At 37.6% G+C, this 16,480-nt stretch overlaps 1 protein-coding gene across 1 annotated transcript in view; it reads left to right on the forward strand.

Annotated features, from left to right (window-relative positions):
- The window catches only part of PLA2R1 (phospholipase A2 receptor 1), a 33,120-nt gene extending 17,114 nt beyond the window's left edge, over positions 1-16,006 (forward strand). Inside the window, 15 exon segments of the mRNA XM_066322902.1 lie at positions 101-136; positions 644-801; positions 3,625-3,689; positions 4,055-4,158; positions 5,327-5,469; positions 6,277-6,394; positions 7,193-7,323; positions 7,803-7,938; positions 11,281-11,519; positions 12,040-12,208; positions 13,121-13,261; positions 13,702-13,818; positions 14,260-14,436; positions 15,047-15,076; positions 15,297-16,006. Coding sequence (XP_066178999.1) covers positions 101-136; positions 644-801; positions 3,625-3,689; positions 4,055-4,158; positions 5,327-5,469; positions 6,277-6,394; positions 7,193-7,323; positions 7,803-7,938; positions 11,281-11,519; positions 12,040-12,208; positions 13,121-13,261; positions 13,702-13,818; positions 14,260-14,436; positions 15,047-15,076; positions 15,297-15,514 — 1,982 coding nt within the window. The 3' untranslated portion in view covers positions 15,515-16,006.
- Positions 16,007-16,480: the final 474 nt, after the last annotated feature.

Below are 16,480 nucleotides of genomic sequence, written 5' to 3' on the forward strand. Positions count from 1 at the left end.
AATTATTTTATTTTATTCCATGTTTAACTCCTTTTTTAATTCCTGAACAAGAACAGTAATATTCCTAATGATTTTTGGTTTGTTCTTTTTTTTTTTTCAGGTGTCAAACCAATGAGTCCCGTTTGGTATACAGCTGGTACAAAAATATTTTCTTTTTTCTTCATTTTGGAACAATATAGCTTGGAAATACAATTTAAGCCTTTGTTAAAAATAAAATAACTAAAACATTCCAAGTTGAAAATTTACAGTAAGGAACTATGTAAGAACTTCTAGTTACAGATCAAATCTGCCACTATTATTTAGGAACACCAGAGCATCAGACATTGCTTTGGTTGGATTAAGGAATATTGGCTGTAATAAGCACAGTTTGATAACCTGCCCATCACGTTAAAACTGCCCTGCTGTTGAGCCTGAACAACTCTCTTGATATTACTGGAGTCTCAGGGGATAGAGTATTAGGAAAAACCCCCCTCATAGTCCATTTTTTGTCATCACAAATTGATACATTAAATATGGTTCTGCTGTTCCTAGTGGAATATTTGTCCTCTGACATGTGGCTGCAGGCAGACCATGGAGGTAAAAACGATGAGACTTGAAATGAGTTTTTACCCTTGCACACCACTGACTCTTGCTCACTTTCTAGAACTGCCCTGGTCATATTATCAAGGAGCGGAATATCTTTTCCATGTCAGCCCTGCAGAATGGGAAACCTGTAAGTTTGTCTGTGGCTGGCTTCGTGGTGGATTGGCAATAATAAATTCTTCTGGTGAACAAACCTTTATTCAAAATAAAATAAAGAAGGTAAGAAAAAGTACCCCTTCTTAAAAATAAACCCTCGGGTGGTAACTGGCTATTTTCTGCTGTATCTTTCAGAGAATCTGTCTGCCTTTTATTCCAGGTAGAATCCAAAAGACATTTTACTTTAGAAATAATGTTCTTCCTGTCTTCATTTCACATATCTCTCCTTGAAGCCCTGTTTAGTTTAAGAAGTCAGTAACATTTCAAATGTGCCAAATCAGCTCTGCTGTTGAGCAGGTTGACCAATCTGCCTCAAAAGACTCAAGAGGAGCAAAAGCCAGCTTCCTATCCCAAATCTGGGGAAGTAATTGGGGGCAGAGAAAGGTGTGTTTCATGTGTGGTGTACATCCTTCTCTGTTTCTTCCTCTCGCCCACCCGTCTCTGGCCAAGGGGAGTGTCATGGTTCCTCACATCCTCACAGTGGTTCTGCAGCCACTGGGATGTCTCCTGATCCAAATGCAGTTCTGCTCCATTCCCATTTTGTCACTTGGCAGCTGGTGATCAGGTAGCAATACAGAGGGATGTTTCACAGGGTGTATCAGCATGATGTGGGCAGCAAGTGCAGACATTTGAAATGGTCTCCATAGTTTAAATCCTCACACGATCATTTGAAATGTTACTGTTGAGGACAGCTGACCAAGAGTGAAGGATTCCCAATTTCTCTGCATCTTAATTATATCTAGATATCTGTAAACCATAGAGGAGGGTGCTTATGGCCATGGAAATAGATTACTTTTTCCTCTGTGTACACCAGCTTGTCTACTGAATTAAACCCCCTTGTGACTATGGATTTTTATATAGGGAAAAAAAGACATTTTCCTCTAAATTCCCTCCTCTGGTTTGCAGCAGGATTTCTCTAGAACCTTTCTGATGTAACAAACAACTCTGAAAGTGAGAAATAGCTTCACAAGCAAATGAATTCCCAAGAAACTGAGTCTGTTTCCTTTTAGGTGTTCTCAATAAAAGCAAAATAATGAAAATTTTAAAATTTATTGCAAATAATCTGTCTGCCTTACTGAGGACAAAATTATGCAACTGTAATGTAAAGGAAAATTGTAGTGTAATTTTTAAAAGAACATTTAGTTCTGGGTAGAAAAGCTCTTGACCCACACTTATTGTATACAGGCCTTCTCTGCTTATAACTTTTAACAGAAAGCATAAATAGAATTGTGTTGTGCTAATTGTGGAATCTTTCAGTTTTAAGCAATTGTGTATAATTTTCTATTTAAGTAATTTTATATTAAAGCATGATGAAATAGGTAAGTCTATTTAAATCTCTTTAAACCAATATATCTTGGCAGAAAAAGGTTGTGATGAACAGCAACAGAACTGACTATGCTGTCTTGTCTTCTTCCACATTTACCAGAGACTGTGATGTGATATAATTACTACGTTACTCAATTCTGAATATTTCTGACTTAAAAAATTATAGAAATTAAAAAAATATATATTTTTCCAACTTAAGATCACTTAAAATGGATAATCGAATGCAGCTTTGAAGTCAGGTTTACTTTGAACTCAAGTTTACTTACTTGAGATCTTATAAAAGTGGATTTACTGTTAAAATTAGTGTGTATTTCAAAAGTTTATGAGCATTCTGTGATGAAAAAGCAAAGTTTAGTCTCTTGGCATTGGAAATCAGCTTAGCTTCCTAGAAGTTTTGTCTCAGAATACGACAGACACAGCTATTTTAAAGCCTGCTGCGTTTGGCTGAGCTTTCTCAGCATAGCCACATTTGTCCCTGAGGGATTGTAAGTATTTTCCTGTGGAAGTAGGACTAAGTATGGCAATCAATAAAATAATACTCAGCAATCCAAATAGACTTTGCATATGTAATTTGAAAACTTGGTCAAAATTTCTCAGCATGGAATTTGGGATTGCAATTTTCACTATTTCTTTAAAAACTGTAGGCTGAGTGCTGTGATTAGAAAGCTAAACTCAGGGGCCAGGCAATACCAAACCAGAGAACATTCCAGAGTCTTTTGTCAGAAATGTCTGTTTTCTTCATTTGATATTGCTGAATATGATGCGAGCTGGAGAAATCCTAACTGTAACTTGAAGGATAGAGTGGGACAACACAGGCTGGACTTCAGTTCTTTCTGACAAAAAAAAAAAAAAAAAAAAAAAAGCTTTACAGATACAAGGTGGTTTCTCTACTGTCCTGTACATTAAGAACTTTTAGTTTTTTCTTTTTCCAAAAGTTCCCAAACTGTGACTGAGTGGCTAACCTTGAAGTGAAGCCAATTCATAGCTTAAGCTAGAATCAATTCGACAAAGCAGTAGCACATTGCTGTTAAAATTACATTTCCATGCCTTTTCAATAACGCTTTGCCTTTTAGAAGCAAAGTTCTAGATTCTTTTGTAAAAACAGCAATCGATCTAGAAAGTGTCTCTAGAAAACTCTAGTATGCACCATACAAAGTGAGTAAATGTTCAGAAAGCATTTTGCTAACATCGAGGATAAAAGCTTTATTGCTGCTTAAAGGCAATATTTGCTATTGTTTAATTTTAGGAATTGGGGAAAAACAAATTCTGAAAAAAGATGGCAGTCCTTTCAAACCAGAAAGGCTTTAAATTGTGAATTCCTAGGTTACAGATGACACATCAGCAATCCTGTGGAAATGAAGGAGCTGAATCACGCTCTACTCAAGTGAATAACCTCACTGAAGTTACATGAATTAACATGGGCAGGATTTAGCCCCTGTTCTTCCCATTGGAACCCAATGGGGATGCTATTAGAATATGCAGTCTAACTTTAGGAATTTGTTAATGCATCGCTAGAAGGGCAACAACATCTAAACACATGGCAAAACATTTCTTTTACAGCTATCGAATAGTGATGTTCACTGGTGGATTGGACTGCATGCAGAAAACCTCAGTGATGAGTTTCGGTAGGAATTTGTCTATACTACAGCTGCTGTGAGTTGTGTTTGGCATGCCCTGTCCCAGTATGATGGGCCAAAGCAGTTTGGTGACTGAGTGGGATATTCAAGAGACAATTTCAATTCTCATGTAAATATCATTCAGAGCAATATTGCCCTTAATTTATCTCCATATTGAAGTATTCTTCTGGCAGGGTTGTAAAAGACATTTATATTGACCCTGGTCACACTGGTTGTTTGTTTGCTTTCTTCCTTGCATCTCCTTTTGAACCCTTTAATGGAGGGTGTAATTTTAGGTAAGTGAAACTTCATAATTGAAGTTACAATAATTGAAAGTTCATAATAATTGAAACTTTCCTAATATTTCTGTGCAGCTGGAGAGATGAATCACCAGTAACATACCAGAACTGGGATGAAGAGAGGGAAAGAGATCTGCAGAAGCCAGAGAAAAGATGTGGCTTCATTTCATCACAAACAGGTTTCTTTTATATTTCCTTTTGCTGCAGTAATTGTAACTTGATTCTGTTGTTGGCCAAAGGGTTTGTATTTTTTTCCATTGCTTTTGAGAAGTGCAATCTATATAAAAGTCCTTTTCCGTGTTTATAATTTGCATGACTGCTTCTGTGAGTAAGGAAAGAATAGTGAAATATCATTAGCATGCTCAGAGACTAGGTTGTAGGTTTTAGAAGTGTATTAATAGTTACAGTTCTCTAATGTCAAAATACAAAGATTCCAATGATATTGATGCCTCAGTTTTAATTGGGCTTTTATGTGGAACAGCAACAATGTTAATGCATAGTTGGGGTTCACAGACAGTTTTCTCATAACCAAATGGCCCACATGAACTTAGCAACAATTTTTCCTACATCTATGAACTATTTGTCTATCGGTACATGACTTTAAATACTCAGGTTTCTACCTTATTTTTGATCCCATAGCCAATCTGCTGAGGGATGTTTGGATGCCATAATTTTGGTGCTAGCCTTTCAATCATGGCAAAGTTCTATATTTTACTAGGGTATTAAAAAACAGTCACAGTGCTGCTGGTTTAATGATTTCTGCCATCTCACACTGTCTGTTTTCTGATGATCTACAAGTTGTATCACAAAGTAAACATATCAGGTTCCAAAGAAAATAAACATACCCAGCTTTGTGTTTGTGAGAAGAGCTGAAAAAGATAAATTCAGCTTCAATCTTGTAATCCCAGCCTCGAAAGTCAAAACTGAAAAAAACGTAAAACCGTCTTTTTTGCACACATAATCTTGGGGGTTTGATTCACAACTTTTGAATCCTTGAATTTGCCATTGCCATATTTAGTATCAGATGAAAGGAAGAGATGCCCACCCTCCCCCCTCAGCTAGCCAGAAATTTGTTGCGTTTCCTGAAAAGTGTGTTTTACTAGATAATAAATGATTATATAGTCATATGCTATGTGACCCAGTGTAGAGGAATTGGTTTTATTTGATAAAATTAAATAAAATCTGTGCCCATGAACCATCAAATCCACTGTAATGCAGCATGTCCAAATGTATTTGCTATAGAATATCTTTTTACTCAAACACTAAATAATATCTAAGCTATCTGAGGAAAAAGCCCTTTCCAGCTCTCAAACCAACATTGAACTGTGATTTTTCTTTTTTGCTCAGGACTCTGGGGTGATGGAAACTGTACTGTTTCTCTTCCCTGTATTTGTAAACGTAAAATTCCAAAGAAGATAGAGAAAGAGATTCCAAAAGACCCGAACCAACAAGAAGTGTGTCCCAAAGGCTGGTTGCACTTTCGATTCAAAGTAAAACCTTTTTTAATGCTGTTTCACTGTTCAAAATGCATTCCATATGTAGGGCAGAAATTGTACTTAAGGATTACTTAATATTTGAAGATTTTCTTGCTTTTTGAAAACAAGGCCCTTAGCTCTATAAGCACTGACACAGTGACACCAAGATTTATTACTGTTAAGTAGCTGGCCACAGTTGAAGAAGTTGTCCTAACAAGGTGTTAACAAGTTTACTTTAGTTTCAGGGAGTAAATACTCATGTATGCGAAAGCTATCCAATTGTATTTGTGCCTTTGCCGTAAAAAACCTGCTCCATCCTCTCTTTTCCACATATGACAAATCCAAGTGTCTTATGATCTCAGAAGAAGTCTGTAACCCCTTGATATACTAAATGGATCCCTAACTGCTGCTGTCCTCTGAAACATGCTGTTTCAAATGGACTTGATTAAGACAAAGTCTATTTGCAAATGAGGGTCAAAAGGTAACTATTTCATCTGGCTTCTCTTAAATGCCTAAGTTTCTTAGTAGCAACATGCATGAAGGTGGCTGAATTTATCCCAGTGCTCACTACAGTGACTGCAAGGATAAATTTAACATTGATTGTTTGCCTTGAAACAACTGATTTGAATGGAATCTAGATCATAGCTGAAAATTAATACTGAGTATGCTGGAGATGTCCATAGCAGAACAGAAACCAGTGAAATATTTAGCATTCAATAACAGCATGTCAGATGTTTTACTGATCACTCTTAGCTGTTGATAAATTACTGGAGGAAAGCAAACAAAGCAAGTTTGTTTGATTAGTTTTGTTTTTTGAAACAGTGCTTTTTAATACAAATTCCAAAGGATCCAGAACATCTGAGAAACTGGTACTCTGCACAAGAATTCTGCAACAACTATGATGGGTCACTTGCTATCCTGGAAGATGAACTGGAACAAGGTAGAGTGCTGAAAATATTGTTAAATAAATAAAACATCATCTTTATTAGGATGCTGTAGTAAAGTTTAATCTTGGATACAGATTTAGGAAAGAAGATTATTAAGTTCTTATCCATGGTTCCACTGCTTTAAACACATTAAGATTTCTCTTTCTCAAGTTGCCAAAATTTAAAGGTTCACTGAGATATATGACAGGTACATTTTAAGGAAGAATTGCAAATTCTTTTGTGCCTACCATGCTTTAAAAATACTCCCAAAATGGAATACTGATCTTAAAAATTGCAATTTGAAATTTTTACCTTATTATCTCATTTTTATCTTCTAGTAATACTTAAAGTCTCATCTGTTGTATAGCACCAGTGTAGAACTGTCAGAGAAATAAATGCCAGTAAATTTGGAAATATTTATGAACTCTGTTCATAAAAAACCTGTAGCTGAATTTCACACACTTGTAAAACCCCTTATTTGGATGTGGGAAGAATCTCACTGGCAATCTTTTGTTGAGAAATCTTCAGCTGAAACTGAGAAAAGCTTCTTGGACTGGACTATATTGTGGTTGGACTGGTATTATTAGTTAATGGACTAGACTCTAACCCAATTGAAATCAAACAAATTAACTGAATTTATGGCTAGATGATACTGAAATTCCACTCATTCTTATTTTCTAGTAATTATGAAACATCCTTGATTGGAAATTAATTTTTTCAATTAATTGCTTGCTTTTGTGTGTTGCAAGAGACTTCATCTATTCCTAAATGCTTATTGGTTTATTTTATTTTGTATCTATTTCATTTTCCAGCTTTCATAACAATGAATCTGTATGGGTGGAAAACGAATGTTTGGATAGGCTTCCAGAGTGACGATTATGAAAAACAGTCAAATGAAAATCCTCAAATGTATTCCAACTGGTCACCAGTTGAAGTAGTGGATGTGAGTATTTTCAGGAAGTTGTGTCAGTGAGAAGTTGGTTTTATCCATAAAAATCATGACTTCTATAAGACAGGGCCAAAGTTGTTACAGCAGTTTAGGCTGCTCTTAATTTTTGCAACTTCAAAGAGCTGTGGGTACAGATTTACAGGCACAACTAAAAGTAGCAAACAAGGCACCATCAAGACAGACATTGATATAATTTAAGGCTCTGCTCACATTCTCTTGCATCTGGTTTTAAGCAGCAAATTTGGAATTATGTGGTTAGAATTGGATGCTTGGTCTGAGCAAATCTTGGGAACAAGATTATGAAATTCTTATTTTAATACATTGTTTGACAATGCACCTATATGTTTGTTATAGAGACTTTGAGATAATTCTCCTATTTAGGAAAATTTTATTCTCTTAAGTTTGATGTAATAATTATGCATTGTTTTAAAGGTGTACTTTTAAACTAATATAACGTTCTGTGTTGATTGCAGAGACAGCATTTTAACATTCAAGATCAACTTCCACTATGTACACTGGTATCAAATAACCCTAATTTTTATTTCACTGGAAAATGGTACTTAGAAAACTGTCAGAAAAATAATGGTTTTGTCTGCCAAAAGACTCGAGGTAAGGTTTTCTCTTGCTTTGCTTCTGTTCTCTTTTCTTGCTATATGGAATTTGTCTTGCTTTGGTTTTATCTAGAAGCAGCTTTTTATAAATGTCTCTAAAACAAGGAACATAAAAGATTTCTAAGATAGTTTGCTGTTTAGACTGACTAGTTCTCCGCTGTTTAATAAATCAATACCTGGCATGTAGAAGTAATTGCTAAAAAATATTCTGTTATTAAGTTTTCCTCCTAATTATGAGCATTCTGTAGTGTATCTTTGAATTAGAAATAGAGATGAAATTTTCTATTTTCTCTCATGGCTGAAGAGTAACCACATGAAATTACACAAGGCTAAACTGAGGGTGATTTTGATGCAAATATGATTTAGGGTGGGGGGTTGTGACTTGCAGTGTTAGTTAGATCAGAAGAGACTCTATAGAAAATGTGTTTTTCTGAACAGTGTGGACCCAACTGGCTTCTCTGTTCTAGTCCCACATTTCTCTGGGTGTAAAGTGCCGTGAAGTTCCCTTGCCAGGAGCAGGAAGTGTCCTGGAGGAACGTGGCCCGCTGTGTTTCCTCAAGGCTGGTCCCGAGTGGTCTCTCCCGGGAGCCGTGGGCAGCCGCAGCTCCGCCAGCAGCCCGCTGCCAGCGCACGGCGATGCATCGGCTCCAGCAGCACATGGGTGACTCTGGAGCCGAGGGAGGGCTGTAATCTGAGCCTGCGAGGAGTCTCCTTGGCAGCAGCTGCCTTTGCTGCGGGGGTGGTTTTGTACGGCTCAGCTCTGTGTTATATTATCACCCCTAAATTTAACCCTAAAATAAAGAGACGGCACTCCGCTGCTGCTGCTGCTGCCTTGGAGGCACGGCCAGTTGGGAAGCAGAACAAGTACGAGCTTTGGGCAGTGCTGACGTGTGGCTCAAGCAAAGTGCAGCTGGAATTTGCATCTTTTATTGGGAACTACAGTTGCAGGAAGGGCTGGAGTGATCCTGTACACAGCGTCGAAAAAATAAATAAATCCGCTTTCCTGCTGGTTTGTTTCAGTTAGATCCCAAACGTTTGTATTTTAACCCGTTGCTGCTACTTGAGACAGGTGGAGTAGTCATGGAAAGGCAGGAAGGAAAACAGTAGCCTTCTGGTGGCCGGGATTCTGGCGAGGATTTGGGCTGCAGTGGGTGCTCCGGATCCTGCCCACATTTCCCAGCTGTGTCACTGAAAGTTGGGAATAAAACTCTCCAACACCGTAATTTCAGTATTAGAAAGCTGCATTCTGCATGACTTTATTTCGGTGCCAGGCGTGCAGGGAATATCTCCTCCTATTCCATGCCCTGCAGCCAGCCAACAGACTAGTTGAAATCTGTGAAACTTATACATATTCATTACATGTTCCAAAACTCATACATATATGCTAAATGTTTCCGCGAATTCTTTTGCATATTTAAATCACTTCTTGGAGCTTATTTACATTAGAGCAGGGGTCTTTTGAGGGTCTCTGGTGGCCATTTGGGGAACATCCCGTTCCTCTAATTCTAATTATCCTTCTTTGGTCATAGTCCTCAAAAAAATTTTCTTTTTTGGAATGAATCCCAGTGATGTGGGTGGGTCAAGATACATCTTAGTATCAGCGTTGCTCAGGCTCTTTAAGAGGACCATTTGCACGCGCTAATAGGAGGCTAAGCACTGCCGCTTGAAGCTGAAAGAATTCACAAGACTTAAATTCTGTTTGCTATAATTGAGGACTTTCCCAGCAGGGAGGTGAATCTGAGAGTGGCCCATGGGCCTGGTTGTAATGCACCACAGAGTGCCTCCTGGGTTAAATGGACCATCCTGCCTCCCCAGTGGAACACCCATGGCACTATCCCAAACTATCAGGCTGTTGGGTTTGCTAATTCAGCAGAAAACTTCCCTATATTTTTTCTTTGCCTCCTGCTTTACTTATTTATTTCATCTAATTAATCTCATTTTCTGCAGCTTTTTACAGGCTGTTTTCAGCTTTGTGCAGGGTCAGGCAAACAGCAGACCAAAGAATTTGCAGTAGGAGGAGCAGAGAAGCAAGGAAGGGAGCAGTGAGACAGCCTCTTGCTGGCAGTAGTGAACTGCTAAATTTGCTCAAGTGTCCAAACAGATGTGTCAGTTCCTGGAAAGATGAGCTGGTGCTTTGCTTCTGCCATTCTGCCTGCATTCCATTTCCTCTTTTTTGAATTATTTTCTGAAGGAGACTAAAATGAAAGAAAGCAGCATGGAATTTGAACTGAGCTCTGATCTCTCAGTGATGCTTGACTTATTGTGTCAGTGATTTACAGCATTTTCTAGTTTTTTTTTAAGCAGTGACACACTGCAAGCTGGAACAAAACAGAGTGCTTCAGTTAGCTCAAGAGCAGAACTTTTTCTTGCTTAGACATTTCTAATGGTTTGTAATGACAAGTAATAATTTACTATTTTAAGCTGTTTGCTATTACTCCTCCTCCTCTCTTAGTCATAAAGGGAACAAAGTCTAAAAACATTCTACCTTGCAACAAAGCAACCACTTCATTCTGTAATCACACAGGAGCTTTACAGTGAGAAATAATTAATCTAAACTGATGAAAAGGATCAAAACTGTAGCATTTTTTGAAGTACACTGGCACTAGAAACATTCACACACATTAGCAAAGGCATTTCCCTTCTGTGAGAGAGTGAGTGGAGCAGCATCACAGACTGAGCTGTCTGTCTTAAAGCTAAAAACTCTGCTTCTTCCTTTCATTGTTTTGGACATTGCTGTGTTAGTTGATCATCAAAAAAAGATTTAAGTCTCCATGCAGAGAGGATTTCTGTTTAAATGCCACACCGTGATCTTCCTACATTGGTTAATGGATATTAAAGATGAGGTCAAGAAGCTCCCAAGGATGCACTTTGCTATCCTATTGGCTGAATCACTTATTTGAGGCCAGGCCTTATGATGTAAGCTGATTGTGAAAATTATTAATAATAATAACTCAAAAAAGAGGTAATCTAATTTACCTGCAAGGTATCTGGGGATAAAAACACTCCACTGCTACTGGACATTTGGGATATGCCCAGATCCCAGGTAATTTCTTACTGACCTCCAAAGGTGCAGTCAAGTGGAACTAACTTCATTCAGGTTTGGGATATTTTTTTAATACATTAAACTCAGTCATTCCTGTAGTGAGTTTTGTGATAGAATTTCAGATACTGTTCTAGTAGTCATTGTTTCTTTTTTAAATTTCACAGTGCCTGCCTAAAACTGAGGAGTTTGCATTTTTTAAATTGGTTTGTAATGATAGTTCTGACTTTTTTAGGAGCTGCTCAGCTGTGATCAAGTCTTCTGTTTTCAAAATAAGTTCTTTATTTCTGTTTATAACAGACGCATCCAGACATCTTATCAATGCATCTGATATGTACCCTGTGCCAGATACTTTAGAATATGGGAACAGAATGTATAAGCTAATAAGTGGGAATTTCACATGGTCTTCAGCTCTACAAGCCTGCATGGCCCAGGGTGCAGAGCTGGTGAGCATTACAGACCAGTACCACCAGGCTTTCCTCACCGTCATCGTCCATCGCCGGGGGTACAGCCACTGGATCGGCCTCTTCACCGCCGACGTACGTAGGAGACTCCCTGCCTGGGAATGCAAAGGACATTCTCCAGTAGCAGTGAGCTGTGTCATTGGTTTGAAGTCACAGAAAGTTTGCATCTGGAGATGAAAACCTAGAAAATTTGAGCCTTAAACTTTCTTTTTTTTACCCTGTTTTTCATTTTACATAATTGTGTAAGTCCAGTGAGAGCCAGTTTGGTACAATGACTACTGAAAACTAAAAGCCATAGAAAACTTTTAAAAACGTGAGAAAAAAGTCTTGTCATGTTGGCATTAAAATTTTGTTTTTCGTTCATAGTAGCCCAATGGCCCAAATAACTGCTTGCTGAAAACAAAAAACTAGATGTAGTTTGTAGTCTCCCAAAAGTGAGTTGGGAGGACCCTTGGCTCTGCCTTTTGTTGATCATTGCTGAGCCTTTAGAAAATTAAGACATTCTGTAATACCTGGTGAGGATGCCATTAAAAGAAGATTGACTTGTGTGGTGCCAAAGTATATCAGAAAGATAATCTGAAATTTGTTTTGGCAGAACGGGCTTAACTTTGAATGGTCAGATGGGACCAGGTCTTTGTTCACCTTCTGGGAAGACGACGAGTCCCAGGCCTTTGGCAGCTGTGTTTACATTGATACTTCAGGGCACTGGAAAAGCAAAAATTGCGAACAATCTCTGAAAGGAGCTGTTTGCCATGTGCCACCTAGTAAGTCAGTCAAGGTTTATATTAAATCTTTGCATCTTCAAATGTGTCTACTGACAGTGGAAATATGTGAAAGGAGGTTAATTGGTTGGAGGTTAAGCAATATTAAGCAAGGCTGACTGTTACTTAAAACTGAAGTATTTTTCTCTGTATTTCCTATTTGTGAAATCATTTTTCCAATAAAATATTGGCCATCAAGTCTGATCTGTAGAAGAATGGAAAAGGGACTTTCATAATAGAGTAAGTAATAGGAAAATTACTTACTCTATCTTTTCAGTGAACACTTCACATCTGTGAAAAATGAGGGTTGCTAATGACCTAGCTTGAAGGGAAATAAATCCAGTTTGCTTAAATTACCTGTGGGAATATGAGAAGGGAAGCATTTAGAGCAAAGTGAAAAATTAATCATACCTTCCCTGATCAACACATCAAATACTCTGCAATTTTTTTTAGTAAAGCTAAGAATATTTTTCTGAATATTAAAATATGTTGTGTTTCCTGCAATGCTCTGTCAGTCATCTGGACTTCAGTTAAATACAGAATTCAGGTCTGGAACTCCATTCAGTGCCAGACTGCAGGGTCTTGTGGCAGCATCCACTTCTTCAAATAGTTCCTATTCAGTGGTGTTGATGACCTGGGCCACCTGATTATCTCATGATCTCCTCCGCATATCACTATCAGATCGTCTTGATTAGATTGTCCTGATCCTGCTGCTGTAATCCAGCAAGGTTTTTGATCTGAAATAGAACCAGCTGTACTCATTTAATACAAATATATGCAACCACTAGATTTGGAAAAAATAGAGGCATAACACAATAACATGCTTATTAGCATTACTCCAAAACAGTGTGTGGTATGTTATATTAATGTGTATTTTGTTGTGCCAATAAAGCTGTGCTGTTACTTCTATCACAGAAAAGAAACTCAATGCCTATAAAGGCTTATGTTCAGAAAAAAATGTACCCTGGATCAAATTCAAAAACAGTTGCTACAGCTTTTCCACAGTTCTTCAGGGCATGAGTTTTGATACAGCATATGAGGTCTGCAAAAATCAAGGTAAGGGATTATATTGTAGCTACCAAATGTCATTGTGATATTTTAAACTGATATTTATTTTCTGAAATGACTGAAATCATGGCATATGTTTTCTCTGTTTCAAAATAACGATAGTGGAACTCATAAGCCAACTATGAAATTGGAGGCAGTGTGCATCAAAAACATGTTCCTTTCCATGTAAAAATACTGGTTTCTCCAGTAAAACATACCATGAATGTTTTTCCCTTCAAATTTGTTTTAAAGTTATGTGAGAAGAGTTTTGTATTTGCTTGAGCATTTTCCCATTAAATGCAAATTTAAGAACTTATAATGTATAACTAGACTTTGCAAGCTCTTCAATTGACTTGTGTTAACTTTTTGAAACAAAATGTTACATTTTAATGGTTTTTAAAATACAATGTCACATTTCAAATTGATGATTTGGTCTTTTTTATTTGAAGGATCAAATCTTCTGACTATTCAAGATGAAGATGAAAATGCCTTCATTTTGGAAGAATTACACAGTTTTGGTTATTCTGTACAAATGGTTTGGTTGAACATTCTGCTTGTAACAGACAGTAAGTTTGGGGAAGAATAGAACTGCAGCTAAAAATCTGGTTTGGGTTTTGGGTTTATTTTCCAAAAAACATTTCTAATGACCACTTTTCAAAACACTTTTGTCTTTTGAGATTTTGTTCATTGATTTTTGATGTTTGTGATGTAGTAAAACCAGTGAGACTTTCTGTAATGGTTACCAGTATTCTGAACACTCAATAGGCGTATGTGCATGTAAATGCCTTTTTTTCCTTCTTAAAGATACAGTACAGACTGTCTTCTGTGTTGACTACATAGGATGTTTTAAAATTCTTCAAGAAAAGAAAATAATACAGTGGCCAAACAGACAAAATTCTGGTATTCTGTAATACTGTATTTTTTATGTGAGGGTAAATCTAACTGAAACAGAAATATTTCTCAAAATGTTATTCTATTTTGTAATAATTTTCAACTTCTGCCCATAGATGAGACAGTCTCCTGGTCAGATGGTTCTCCTTTAAATTATTCTAACTGGGGCATCAGAGAACCCGAATTTGATAATCTCAAAGGGAATTTCTGCATCAGCTTGAGGACCACAGATGGAGTCTGGCAGTTATCTCCATGCGGAGAAAAGAGGGGTTTTGTATGTAAAATGGATGCAGGTATGTGCTGCCGTAAAAGAGGCAATTCTGTCCTTATAACCATTGTTGTACTTGTTCCTTGTTGCTTGCTTACTTGGTGTCAATTTTCATTTAAATAATCCTGTCTCTTGGCATTGGGGAAAATAGCACCTCTAAAAGCCCCGGGCAGCTGGGGTGACCTCTCCTTGGGGAGTCTGGGCAGCCACTGCCAACTGCAGGAGCCTTCCTGTGGGATCAGGGTGATCTCCACAGCCCCCACTGGGAGGGCAGGTCACAGCCATGTGTGAGTCCACACAAAATCACTGCTGGACCCACTAACCAGACTGATCTGCCTCTGCATGGTTCTGTTAATGAATTTGTGCTTTAAAAAGTGGGTAAATGCCCACTTTTCGTGCTCATCCTTGCACGAATACCATTGAATATATTCCACCAAATTAAAGGGATTTTTAATTACATACTAGATTATGTTTAACTTGGTCTGTTGGAATAACATTGACTTGAGTAAAATTAAACAAAGAATAGCCTATTCTTGTTGGTTTGGGGTAGATTGTCTTCTCAGTATCCATTTTAAAGTGAATACACATAATAACCTCTGTGGGTCATTTTGTGACTGTTCTGGGTTCTATTTCAGAGATTGATACAACAGAATCCTCTGAAAAAGGTAAACTCTGTACCTTTTTTTTTTTTTTTATAAGGAATAATACACATTTTGAGCTGATATTTTGTGAAATAATATTTTTCACTGTTGAACCTGTAATTGGAAATGTCTGACATGTATGGACTAGTAATGTTTTCCTAAAAAGAGCTATATGTTTATATTTTGAATTACTTATAATTGTAGCTATATTTGCTTAATAACAATTTCTGTTCTTCCCTTTCAGCATCATATGGTGGGCTTGTAGCTCTGGCTATTCTTGTGACATTGGTGATGTTGGCTGCCATTTCCATTTTCCTGTGGTGCCTGCACAAAGAGAATAACCAACTCTTCCGCAGGATACTGTGGGTTAGAAATGCCTATTTGCCACAGATTAATGCTGATAGTCCTGCTTTGGAAGAAAGCATCCTCATTTCTGACTTTGAGAGAAGTGAGAACAATTAATTGTTCAGAAGTAGCAAGTGGTCTTGTCTTCCATGTGAAACTTGACAACCTACAGTGGTTTTCTCATTCTCGGGGATCCCTCGGAGTGCCCATATCCTGAGAAACCCTCATGGCCATCAGTATCAATGCTGGAGGAGCTCCCTACCCTGGAGAGTTTTTGCTGTGTGGCAGGATGAGGTGAGGATGCAAGACAGAGCCATGGAGAAGTTTTCTTCTTCGGGACAAGCCTGGAATTGAAAATACTCAGAGACCATAAACCTCCAACCACTCACTTGGAGCAGTCATGTTTGAGGTCCCAGAGCCGTGGGCATTTTCATGCAACTTTTTCCTTTGGGAATTTTTGAGCCTTTCTGTTTTGTTTTTATACTTTCCAGAACCTGCTTATGAGCTGGCATTAAAATTTGGCCTTGAATTTAGGAGCTCTGAAATATATTCCAAGGATTATGGGGAGAACTTTACTTTTTTTTTTTTTTTTTTTTTTTTTTTTTTTTTTTTTTTTTTTTTTTTTTCCTGGCAAAATGAGCAGTTATTTTTTCTGCAAAATGAACGGTGATTTTCCAGACAATAGATTCTTGCCACATTGATTTCCAAGCTTGCAGGGAGATGAAATCACTCTTGACTTGAGACTGCCAGAGTTTTGGTAGTTTGGCCTGTGATGCCTAATTCATGTTATAAAATAAATCCATCTGGAGATATAATGGCTTATGGGCTTTGTCATCCTGAACTTATTTGAGATGCATCCAGCATCCTATTAAAGATTTAGCTGTGTCATGTCTCACCTAGATTATTTCAAACATGAAATCCCATCAGCCTTCATTAAAAACATTTCCAGGCTGTACCTATTTGAAGAAAAAGCCCCTCTTATATAAATCTTTCTGAAGGTATGAAACAAATGGCTTTACTGTTCACCTACAGTGTTCCTGTGAGCAGTATTCAGGGACGCTCTGCTCTCCAAAGCTGACGTGG

Source organism: Sylvia atricapilla, chromosome 7 (genome assembly GCF_009819655.1).
Source record: "Sylvia atricapilla isolate bSylAtr1 chromosome 7, bSylAtr1.pri, whole genome shotgun sequence".
Lineage (NCBI taxonomy): Eukaryota > Metazoa > Chordata > Aves > Passeriformes > Sylviidae > Sylvia > Sylvia atricapilla.